This window comes from Salminus brasiliensis, chromosome 12 (genome assembly GCF_030463535.1).
Source record: "Salminus brasiliensis chromosome 12, fSalBra1.hap2, whole genome shotgun sequence".
Taxonomy (NCBI): domain Eukaryota; kingdom Metazoa; phylum Chordata; class Actinopteri; order Characiformes; family Bryconidae; genus Salminus; species Salminus brasiliensis.
This window is the reverse complement of record NC_132889.1, coordinates 10,618,827-10,631,018: the sequence shown is the minus strand read 5'-3', so window position 1 is coordinate 10,631,018 and position 12,192 is coordinate 10,618,827. Positions and strand designations below refer to the sequence as shown.

At 40.3% G+C, this 12,192-nt stretch overlaps 1 protein-coding gene across 2 annotated transcripts in view; it reads right to left on the bottom strand.

The window, feature by feature from the left end:
• Positions 1-23: 23 nt before the first annotated feature.
• The window catches only part of glis2b (GLIS family zinc finger 2b), a 30,928-nt gene continuing 18,759 nt past the window's right edge, over positions 24-12,192 (bottom strand). For both annotated transcript variants that reach the window (XM_072693090.1, XM_072693091.1), the window contains exons 2-7: positions 8,832-9,041; positions 8,094-8,233; positions 6,727-6,909; positions 6,437-6,570; positions 5,321-5,439; positions 24-5,226 (exon numbers count right to left, since the gene is read on the bottom strand). In XM_072693090.1, coding sequence (XP_072549191.1) covers positions 4,523-5,226; positions 5,321-5,439; positions 6,437-6,570; positions 6,727-6,909; positions 8,094-8,233; positions 8,832-9,018 — 1,467 coding nt within the window. In that variant the 5' untranslated portion in view covers positions 9,019-9,041 and the 3' untranslated portion in view covers positions 24-4,522. The remainder of the gene's footprint in view (positions 5,227-5,320; positions 5,440-6,436; positions 6,571-6,726; positions 6,910-8,093; positions 8,234-8,831; positions 9,042-12,192) is intronic.

The following is a 12,192-nucleotide window of genomic DNA, read 5'->3' as shown; positions in this document are numbered from 1 at the left end:
GACAAAAAAGATTCACAAAAGAGTTCTATATCAAATGACTTTATTAAACATTTGCTTTTTATTTTTATTGACATCATCAATATTGTAATAAAATTCCTCTAAAACAAGAGCACACACCCATGTTGTACCAACTGGAGACTTGACTTTACAATTCAGAAGGTTCAGCTTCAGAACATAATGCTGGGGGGAAATATATAAACTTAGCACAAAAAGTTAAGGAAATATGTTTGGTAGATTATTTCTTTGTTGTAACAATGCTTCTTGACAATAAATCTTATACCGTCTGCCACATTTCTAAGAAACATGCATTTTGTGGGATGAGCAGCAGAGCTGAGTGTGTGGGTTGTGCCCATGACAAATTTGCCAAATCCTCTCCGACATTGACTCATTTGGTGTTTGGTGGACTGAATGATTGAAGTGTGAAGAAACAAGACATATTGGCAATTTTAACAATTGGTTCATTTAACAAACAGGAGCCTCAGTAGCATGTGGAAGAACCCATACACCCACGCCACAACAGCTTGGCTCAGCCTGGTCACATACTGCTGTGGGATGGCATCCCATTCTTCAACCAGTATTTGTCGCAAGTCAGCCACATAGTTATGTTGGTCACTCTGGCAAGAACAGCACGCCCAAGCTGATCCCACAAGTTTTCAGGGGGGTCGAGGTCAGGACTGGCAAGCCATTCCATCCTCTCCACTTCCAAATTCTGGAGGTAGTTGGACCCAGACTGTGGAGAATTGGGATTGTCACTGCAGAATTGCAGAATTGCATCTTGATATCTCTCTGCATTGAGATTGCCTTCAACGATAACAAGTCTTGTTTTTCTGGTGAAGAAGATGCTACCTCACACCATCACACTGCCTCCACCAAAAGATGTTACTCTATCTGTGCAGCAATCAGCATAGTGTTCTCAGCGTCTTTTCCACATTTTGACCCTGCGATCCAACTGGACTCATCTCTGAACATAACATTACTCCACATCTGGGAATTTCCCCACTGCGGGACTAATAAAGGACTATCTTATCTTATACTCCACATCCAGGTTTCAGTACATGTGTTGGTGACACCAGCACAAACAGGCTTGAGGTTGAAGGGCAGTCATGGCAGGCCTCCTGGCAGCCTGATGAGACTGGTGATTGGCTGCGTGCAGTCAGTGCCAAAAAGCATTGTTACAACAAAGAAATAATTTCACAAACACAAATGTCCTTACTTTTTGTGCTAAGGTTTGTATATATAACTTATTCATATACTGTATTTGTATTTCTACATTTCACCTACGATAAAAGGCACTTGGAAAAAAAGAAATACTGATAAAATATTTTAATGTGCAACAAGAAAAAACTGGATACCGGCCTTTCCTGGCCAAAGTCATACATTAACCCTTTGTGCACCATTGTGACACCTAAATCATTTTGTAATTTTTATTAAGACGGTCTGCACTGTCACGCCACTTGAAATAATTTTCACTTTATAGTTCTTATTGTACCGTATATTTGCTTCCGCTGTAAAAAAAACAAAAAAAAAACAAAAAGGCTTCTGAAATGTTTACTGCATCAATATTTTAATTAAATACTTGCTGCATAACTGACGATGTCAAAGTGAATTAAGTTATTACTAATGTATAACAGCTGTGTGAATACATTGCTTTGTCGTAGCTCCTGATGTTTCCCCAGTGCAGACTTTCTCAGAGTGCTCAAAGGGTTAATGGGTCAAACAGCTTATTTGATATTGTAACTATGTAGACCCTGAAGGGTCTGTGTCATATTCAGCTTTCTAAAAATGACCAACACAAACCAGCTTCTGTGTGACATGAATAAAACATGGATGGACAAGAGAAAAGAGGTTTAAAGAGTGAGGATGGCCCCTAATAATACTGTTCTGCTTTACTGACACAAACTGGTGCATTGCTTTCAATACTGTCAGAACAGTATTATGAACATTTTTTTGCTGAACTCACCTTTTCCTCTCTGCAAGATCTGTTTGCTGTGTTTGTGTGTTTCCTCTATATTGTAACAGGCTTTGTCTAGGGCAGTGGATTCAGCATTTTTCTCCAATCTAAGAAAAAAATCTGGGGGCACAGAAGGTTCAGTGACCTAGTTTCACAGCTTGGCACATGTGCAGGCAGCCACTACAGCTTATTTATCTGAGCTGCTTTAAAAAGTAAAATGTCAGGAACCTTCAGCTGCAGCACTAACAATGTTACAATTAATGGGAAACTCGTAGATAGCATACATATTTCCCCTGTTCTCCATCACTCTCTCAACAACACCTGACTCCTGGTTTCAGGGGTCTAGTAATTGTCCAGTCATTATTTTGGTTTGGTCTGCTAGAGAAACAGTGGAACGCTAAAGCAGAAAAGAAGCTGTTAGGCTTTCCAGTGAGATCATATTGTAGATCTCCTGATACAAATCGGTCTGATTTTCTACATTTCTCTTTCACAAGGAGGTGTACTTGTGATTATTTAAAATATACAACTAGCCTACTGGGCCACAAGCCTTTTACATGAGCATGCCTGACCTGAAACTCCATGGTTTGACTGTCAGTGGGAAATTGGGTCAGGTGGAACCACTCCTGCTTAATTTACATAATCAGTCAATGGGCCATCCCTCTCTCTGTATCTCCTTTTCAATGCTCCATCCTCACTTCTGTGAGAGAGAGAAAACTGAATGCAGAGCAGCAATAGTACACAATGAGATGAAGCAACGTCGACATCAGAAAATGTCTCGTCCAAACAATATAACAAACATCAATAATTAGTTCTTTCAAATGTATTGTAAGCATTGTGAAATTATAATACTGTATCAGGACACAAGGTCTGAGGGAGAAACAGAATTCTAAGGTTTCACCTGGAATGTTGCTACTATAACAACTGTCCATTTCTCACTAAGACAGCTGATTTCTTGTAAGCCTTGAAGGCTGCAACCAATAACTTCACAAAGAAGTAATATTCATCCTGAGGAGACTTTTAAACATCTGTTTTTAAGTGAAGAAACCAGGTAGCACCAGGAGAGAAGGGTCATCTAAGCATTAACAATGTCTTTTAAATAACTTTTCATAAATTTCAAGTGTACGTAAACAAACAATTGATTCCACTATAAAAGAGAAATGCAATTTAGATTACTACATGTATTTAAGCCCTCATTTTCAATTCTGGGCAGACTGTTTTTGCACAGTGCATTTGACTTGAGTCACTTTGTGAGGTAAACACTGCATTGATCAAATAGTTGCTTGAACACACAAATCTATGTGTGTCTCATATGCACACAGTGTGTGTGTGTGTTTGTGTGTATTTATGTAATGCACTGGGTGGCTGGTTGCCACAGCTGCTCAAGAGGTGCTTTTAACACAATAACTCTGTGCTGTGTCAATTAAAGGTCATGCTGTGCTAATATAGCTAAAGTTAACATTTAAAATCCCAGCAAGTGTGGTGCAAAAAAAAAGAAGAAAAAAAGTCCAGCAGGTGGTACTAATTTCAGTAGTGCCACAGTCATGTATAATGAGTAGGAATGTAGAATGTAATGCTTAGGAGAATATAATATCTTTATCTGTGTGGAAACTCAAACTCTGAGTCCTGTGTCTTGGTACCAATAAATTCAAATCAGGGTTATGCCTGCCTTTATGTATATAGTGCTTGCTGGTCTTGGCTTGATGTTTGTTTCTTCCGTCTTATAGGACAGATTGTCATTTATTTATACACATATATATATATATATATATATATATATATATATATATATATATATATATATATATATATATATATACACACACACACACACGCACACACACACACACACCCATTTAGTTCTGGTTTAAAGTAGAGGACCAAAGTAACAGTTAGCTAGATAATGTAGCAGCAAATGCAAGGTTTCCATATAGCTAGCAAGATGCATAGCCTCTAACTGGAAATATGAACACCTGTGGGTCACTAACAGTTTTTCTGGTGCGCTAGCACAGCTCAACTGGCAGGCAGATACTGATTGTCCTCTGAAAGAAATAAACCCTAACAAACCCATGACCCAATCACCCCTCAAACAGCTAAATCAAACTGAATTAGTTTCATCTTGCCTTCTTGAAAATTGTCTACACATCATCAAAATATTCATTCCAAAACCCTTAAAGGATCCCCAGACATCCTTACAGTGTTGCATACACTGGTATCCTGAAATAATTCCATGTAATTACAATTACATAAAGGGCATCCACATTTTTAGACTATGTCAATTAGCAAAAGCAAGAAAGAGTGATGACCAGAGCAGAGAACAGATAGCTGTGTTTTGTTTGATTTGCTGTTTTGTTTTTTTTTTGTTGTTGTTGTTTCTTTGCAGCCAGTTCTTAAATTTAGTTGTTCCCAATGGACTCAAACATTGTTCAACTGAAAACAAGGGTATAACGTCCTGCACTGTACACTGTTTCAGTTCAATTGAAGGAGATAGTATATTGCTTGCTCCCTACCTCTTATGGGGGTGCCCCTTACCTTTAAAACCTGTGTTGCCACCCTCCCTTGGAATGCAGGAAATCAGTTGACCACAGCTGGCTTTAACACAACTGGGCCAGAAGGGATGACCACCCAGGATAGGGGGTCATGAGATGCTCCTGTGGAGAGGTTCAGCACACACCCTGGGCTATCATCATCCCCCCCCTCCACTCTGTTTTTGCCCTTGCCGTGCCCTCTGCCCAGCATAGGCATTATGGGCAAGCCCATGGTTGAGGATGAAAAGGCTGAGGACAGTATGCTTGACTTGGCCAGGCCAAGTGGTGAGCCACTGAAAGACAGGATTGAGGTCCCTGCAAAGCCACCCGTAGGGGAGCTGGGGCTTCCAAGCGTGCTTAGATCCAGGGGCCTCGGGCTGAGGGGAGAGAGGGGCAAGGATCCCCCCAGGCCTTGTAAGTTGGGGCCACTTAGGAGTGTAGTACTTGGAATGATGATGTGGGCACCACTGACATAGGTGAGCTCAGACTCTTTCCCTACCCCCACAGTCTGAGCAGACTTTACCAGGGACCCGACTCCCCCAGAACCCGTCTGCTCTTGGGCAACAAAGTGCCCATGAGCCTTGATATGTTTCCGCAGCGAGCTAGGGTCTGTGTACCGCTTTAGACAGCCTAGCATCTTGCAGTAGTAAGGCTTGTCCACATAGTGGGTGCGCGTGTGCTTGAAGCGATCGCTGGAGTTGGAATAGCGCTTGTTGCAGCCTTCATAGGGGCAAATGTAGGGCTTCTCTCCTGAAATAGAGCTTTGTAAAGTTAGCACAGTGTATGGTGATGTGAGTCATGCAACAAAAGAAAATAAAAGGTCCATACATATTCCAACACCGACCTGTGTGTGAACGGTTGTGAATCTTAAGGTTCTCCAGACGAGAGAAGCTCTTGTTGCAGGTAGGGCAACGGTGGGGCTTCTCATTGGTGTGTGTGCGGATGTGAATTAACATCTTGTACCTGAACAGATAGATATTGGTGTCTAGCCATTAACAAAAACACTTATTACTAAAACCAATACTAGCAGTGAAAAAACATTTTTCTGAATATGAGTCAATTTCCAATAAAAGCAAATGTCAGACGCATTGTCACAATGCTAAAAGTAGTGCGAAAAATTATTGCTTTACTGCCCTGTAACAAGATATCTGAATGGTGTATACACAAATCTCTTGATAGCTCTCAGTGGTGTACAAACATCCATACCTGAACGTCACAAGCATGAAGAGGTGTTTGTGTATATATGTTCATACAGACAAGGAAGTCAACAACACTGTTACTCTGTCGCTTTCATGCATTACATTCTTGTTGACACATACAGTGTATAATATTAGTGTTTTGTAGTTGTAATAAACTATTGCTTTTCTTAAAACAAAAACTATTAAAGGGGCCTTTGGACGTGTCCGCAGTGTTGCAGATGGGGGGGGAACCCAATCCTGAGGTAGGAAGCAGGTGCTAATCTGAGAGCTAGCCTGTCTACAACTTCTTCAACTTACTGAGGCTGGAGCTAATTTTTTCATATGCATAAAGGTCTATCTTATGTTTCTGATTCAAACAGTGTCTGATTTAAAGTTTAAGCTCAGAGCTCTAATACAGAGTTACTTTTTATTGGCTAATGGTGCCAATAAAGGTAGAAGTCTTGATTTATCAAGATCTGTGGATCTCTGTGTGCTTTTGTGAAGCTGGTGCTAATTTAAGAGCTAGCCTGTCTACAACTTCTTCAATTTACTAACAGCCAATCGGGATTAGAGGACAAAGTGATGGCAACACTATCCGATAAGACTTGATTTAATGTAACAAAAAGCCAATTTATATTTCAAAAAAGTAGAGTAACCTAAAAAACAGTGATTATTACTATTCTCATGCACAACTGTATATAACTATAACACTATATGTTTTTATGTGTTTGTTGTACATTGCTTTAAATATTGTTCCTAAAAGAAAGTAAGACTTCGCTTACCTTGCGTTAAAGCCTCTGCCTTTGCGTGCACAGCCCTCCCAGTGGCAACAATACCCAGAATCCTTTTCAGGCTTGACATGGAAGTCATTTACATGGTCTACCAGGTCTTGCAAAGAATCAAAAAGCAAGTGGCACTGTAAAAACATCCAGAATTAAAGCATTGTTAACTTACTTTAGCCCTATTTGTGTTAAACCAAGGAAACAGTAAATTGTAACTTCCATGAATTTTAAACGTTTTTTGTTAAAAAAAAAACAAGTTTTTTTCTCATGTCTCTACAGTACTTTCTTACCTTCCTCCAACGACAACACAGCTGTTCGTCTGCTGAAAGATCAGGAGAGGCCCGCTTGTCCTTGTGCTGGCCAATAAACATGGAGGAGGGCAAGTGGAGCCCTCCTCCTCCCCCAATTGGTACAAAAAACTGGAAGCTTTGCGAGGAAGGCGCTCCCTCAATATATCGGATATGAGATGAGTCCTGTCCAAGTGAGATAGACTGAATGAAAGGAAATTTAAGCAGACTTGTTGCTAATAGCCCTCTTGGAAACCAAATTTAGATGCGACTGTGACTTATTCTCACAACAAGAGGCTCTTGTAAGCATGTCACTACATACTGAAGCCCACAGCACACCCCACACACAGCCTCAGATGTAGAGAAAAGGCCCATTTCCCTGTCACACATTTCATCCAGCCTTAGAAAAGCTCTAATGAAGCATAATGAAGTGCAACACTAATGAATGTTTACATAAAAAATACATTACACACAATTCATCTTGTAAAACTATTTGCTTATTTCTTGTTTGGCCGATTTTAGAAACACAATATAATATATTATGATGATGAATTATGAAATTGTGATAAATTTAGTGAAATAAAGGTCTAGATTTGAGTATTTCTGGCATATAAGATGTGAGAAAAGAAATAACATAGTAAACCTGGAAAAACAGATGAACATAACTAATTGCCAACCTAGTGGCCGGCTGAGTGTGTTAAAATCGGTTTAATTAATCTTGTAATATGTGGATGATTTCCTCTGAGCTCAAATAGGCCATCATTTGAGGGGTGGCCGTAGGAATGCTGAGCTTGGTGAGATCTGAAAAGGATCTTTGATACATGAAGCTGTGCAGCTCAGGTCACTGAATAAGCACACCAGGCCCCCAATTCAACTGAAAGAGAATTAAATTAGGCAGCATGAGGTCTGCCTGGCCATATCTCGGAGTAAATCTATTTACCTCTGTGTCCCATCAGCTGGGCCCAAAAACAAACAGAAAGAGATGCTTATCTAGGAGGACACAGGGGGTATTTAATAAGGGATGGGCTGGGTCACTGAGGCTAAAGCTCATTTTTTTCATATGCATAAAGACTATGGTTAAGGCTAACACCAGTATGGTCTATCTAATGTTTCTGGCATGCTGAATCCAGATAGTGTCTGATAGTGTCTGTTTGAGCTCAGAGCTCCTCATTAAGCTGCATTACAGTGTTACTTGTTATTGGCTAATGGTGCCAATAAAGGTAGAGGTCCTGATTTATCTTACTGTGCTTTTGTGATTAACATTGGATTGAAAGCTAGTAAGCATGCTGTTTTGCAAATAAATAAATTGGTCCCCATCTTTTATTTGTGAAAAGCAACATTAGTTTTTTTGTGTGAAGTGATTCCCTTACTCCTGAAAAAATGTGGGAAGAACTGTTTCCATTGGCAAGCTCAGGGGAGCATGCTGTGTGGCATATAGTGGGGGACATGCTGAGGTCCACTGCGGGAGGTGTGGGGGGTTCAGGTTTCTGTTGTGCCGCCAAGGGTACACCTGCAACCAAACAAATGTAAGTTGTCAGCACTTTGATGGTTAAAATAAGTGGTCAATATTTGCACCACTTATGTGATATTACACTGACATAGGAGCCTTGCTGAAATAATCTTTAGTTCCTGTTTAGTCTTTAGTCTTGTATTATTTCTGTCATCACTACTACCTCAAAACTCAAAAATGTCTGCTGACAAAAGCAGGAGTAATTATTCTGAAAAGTTTCAGACTATATTTAACTGCGCAGAATCAGCTAAATTCTTCAAAAACTAATGGACAGTGCAGATGGACACAAAAAGACAGTGCATACAGTGAAAAAAAAAAGCAATACCTTTTGAAGTCACCGAGTAAATCTAGAATTCCAACCCAGTATTGAAAACGTATTGAATAATTTAGTCTGCCAAATTAATTTTTTGGCTATGCATGACTGTAATTATTATACTGTTTACCTGATTTTATGTTATTTACACTCAAAATGTTTTTTTTTTTGGTTAATGCTTCCCTGATCTGCTTATATAATCGCAAATTGCCTACTGTACCTGGTACATGCACTGCCACTAGTACTTGATTTTAGAAACATATGGTGGTGCAAATAAAATAGCACCTGTGTGGGGAGAGGCAGGAAAAGCTGGAACAATGATGGCCGTCCCATCATCAGCCATTCGCAGCTGCCCTGCCTTTTTAGCATAGACTGGAGATGGAGTGAGAGTGGGTGGTGACCTGGACCCTCTGTCCCACCCATTCGGACGCCTGGGCAACTTCAGGTCCAGTGGCTCATCCAAGGAGAGCATAGCTGCAGCCCAGGGCCCTTAACCTGCAGGGACAGAAAAAAATATTAAAACAATAGTTAATCCAAAAAGTGAGGGTCAGGTAGCATGATCTCATTTACAGAATGCTCAAAAGCCAACATGAGGTACAGTGCCCTCCACAATTATTACCACCCCTTGTTAAGATGTGTTCTTTGGCTTCTAATAAGTTTTTTTTTTTTTAATATAGGACAACAATGCAAAAACAGGAAAAATCCAACCTTTAATTCGAGTGCATTTTTTTTTTTGTGGGAAAAAAAGATTAAGAAATAACTATTTTACAACTATTGGCACCCCTGATGTTAATACTTCATAGAACCACCTTTTGCCAACAAGACATCACTGAAAACCTCCCACCCCTATCGACTTTAGCTTACACTCAGACCAAACGGAGCTCGTCAAATTAACAAACAAACTTTGGGGCAGTGGTGGCTCAGCGGTTAGAGCGCCAGGATATCGATAACAGGGTTGTGGGTTCGATTCCCAGGCTCAACAAGCTGCCACTGTTGAGCCCTTGAGCAAGGCCCTTTACCCTCTCTGCTCCCTGGGCGCTGGAGTTGGCTGCCCACCGCTCTGGGTGTGTGTGTGTACTCACTGCCCCTAACACGTGTGTGTGTGTGAGTGTGTGTTCACTACCAGATGGGTTAAATGCGGAGGACACATTTCGCTGTACACTGTACAGTGACAAATACGTGCACCTTTACCTTTTACCTTTAACAAACGATCTAGAAAATACCCTACAATCAACCTTAGACAAAGTAGTACTGTTTAAAAGTAAAATGACAAGGCAAAAAAGGCTCACACCGTGGTACAGTGATCAAACAGTGCGGAAACTAGAGCGTAAATGGCAGACAACCAAACTAGAGGTGTTCCACTCTGCGTGGAAGGACAGCCTTAGCCTATATATAAAGGCACTCATTAAAGCTCCCTCAGCATATTTGGTCTCGCTGATCGCCAAAAACAAAAACAAAAACAATCCCAGAGTTCTTTTTAGTGAGATCTCTAAACTTACTAAAAACCAGGCAGATACTCAACCCTAGATCCCAACATCTTTAACCAGTCATGTTTTTATGAACTATTTTAATAATAAAATAGAAGATATTAGACAACAAATCCAACCCTGCTTATTAAATCAAACATGGCCATCACCTGGTGTAGCTGTTTTAGAACATAACTTAGTTGTAGAACAAAGGCTAGAAGCCTTCTACCCACTTCCACAGCCAGAACTAGAAAAAATTATTTCCTCATCAAATTGTACAACCTGTCCACTCGACCCAATTCTCTCTAAATTGCTAACAGAAATACTCCCAATCATAATCAGACCTCTTTTAACAATAGTAAACTCATCCCTTAGCCTCGGGCATGTACCCCAAACCCTTAAAATAGCAGTCATAAAACCTTTAATCAAGAAACCAAACCTTGACCCCAGTGTATTGTCTAATTATAGACCCATCTCCAACTTAACATTCGTATCCAAGATATTAGAAAAGGCTGTGGCCCAACAACTCTGCTTATACCTGAGTAAGAATGACATGTATGAGAAATTCCAGTCTGGATTTAGATCCAATCACAGCACAGAGACAGCCTGTGAAGCCAGTGAAGATTACAAATTATCTCCTTCTTAGGACGTAGGACAGCCTTTATGCAGCTTAGAAACATTGCCAAACAAAGAAACTACTTATCTTTACAGGACGCGAAAAAGCTAGTACACGCTTTTATTACCTCAAGGCTAGATTGCTGTAATGCACTTTTGGCAGATTGTTCCAGCAGGAACCTCAATAAACTTTAGCTGGTTCCAAATGCTGCAGCCAGGGTCCTTACTAAAACTAGAAAATTTGTCCAGTCCAGTTCTATCAGCACTTCATTGGCTCCCAGTTAAATCCCATATTGATTATAAAATTCTTCTATTAACATATAAAGCCCTACATGGCCTCGCTCCTGAGTACCTGCAGGATCTTATTACATATTACGAACCATCAAGACTACTTAGATCTCAGGGTGCTGGACTCTTACTCGTTCCAAAATTCAGAAAACCTCAGCAGGGGGAAGAGCCTTTTCTTATAAAGCCCCCCAACTCTGGAATAACCTTCCAGATAATGTTTGGGACTCAGACACAGTTTCAATCTTTAAATCCAAGCTGAAAACTCATCTGTTTAGTTTAGCTTTTGGTAATTAATGTTTTTTAGATAAAGTTTGCAGGTCCAGGGGTTCGCGGACCCAGGGAATTGTAGTACACTGAGATGCTGGAGCTGTCGTCTCGCTGCTTACACGCAGTCAGGTTTGTTGACGGTGGAGCAGATAGATGCAGGCGTTTTCAGGGTGCTCCCGTGTCCGTGTTACCTTCTGGCTCTCTCCTTTTAATTAGGCTGTTATAGTCAGACCTGCCCAACATTCTCTGCTCTCCATAAATTTCCTCTCAGAATTAACCCTCTCTTTTTACCTTCTCCGAGTAAATGGACACCCGGCCCGACCTGCTGGTATTCGAAAGAGTTAATGATGCCATGCACCCTAACAAGGTTCCTGGGGTCTTTGGACGAGAAACAGGCCCACAGCATTACCGATCCTCCCCCCACATTTTACAGTGGGCATGAGGTGTGGTTCCTCATCTTTTGTGTTATGCCAGACCCACTTAGTGTTTGTTGTCAAAAAACTATATCTCATTTGATTAAAGCACAGGGTCCCAGTACCGCTTCGCAAACTCCAGACTTTTACGTTTATGCTTGTAAGTGAGAAAAGGCTTTTCCATGCAGCCAAACAGCTTGTTGGCATGTAGACAGTGTCTACATGTTGTTATGGAGACTCTGTGACCCCAAGATGCTACTCTTTGATGCAATTCTGTAACAGTGAGCTTTGGAAAACTCACTGTGTGTGTGGTGGCAAGATAAACTTGCGTCCTCATCCAGGCTTGTTTGCCACTGCTTCAGTTGTTTTACTTTTTGATGATTCAATAAGAGATTTTAATTTAAATAATGTTTTAAATAAATGAATAAATAACAAAAGATTTCTGAAAAATGTAATGTTAAAATGTTTAATGTTAGTTAGTGTTAACTGCATAAATCAGAGGAATTCAAATTGCAGTTACTGTAAGGTTTATAAAATAAGTGTTTAAAGCTATGACTGGAAAATATTAGTATTATAATAAATAGTAATATATTACTA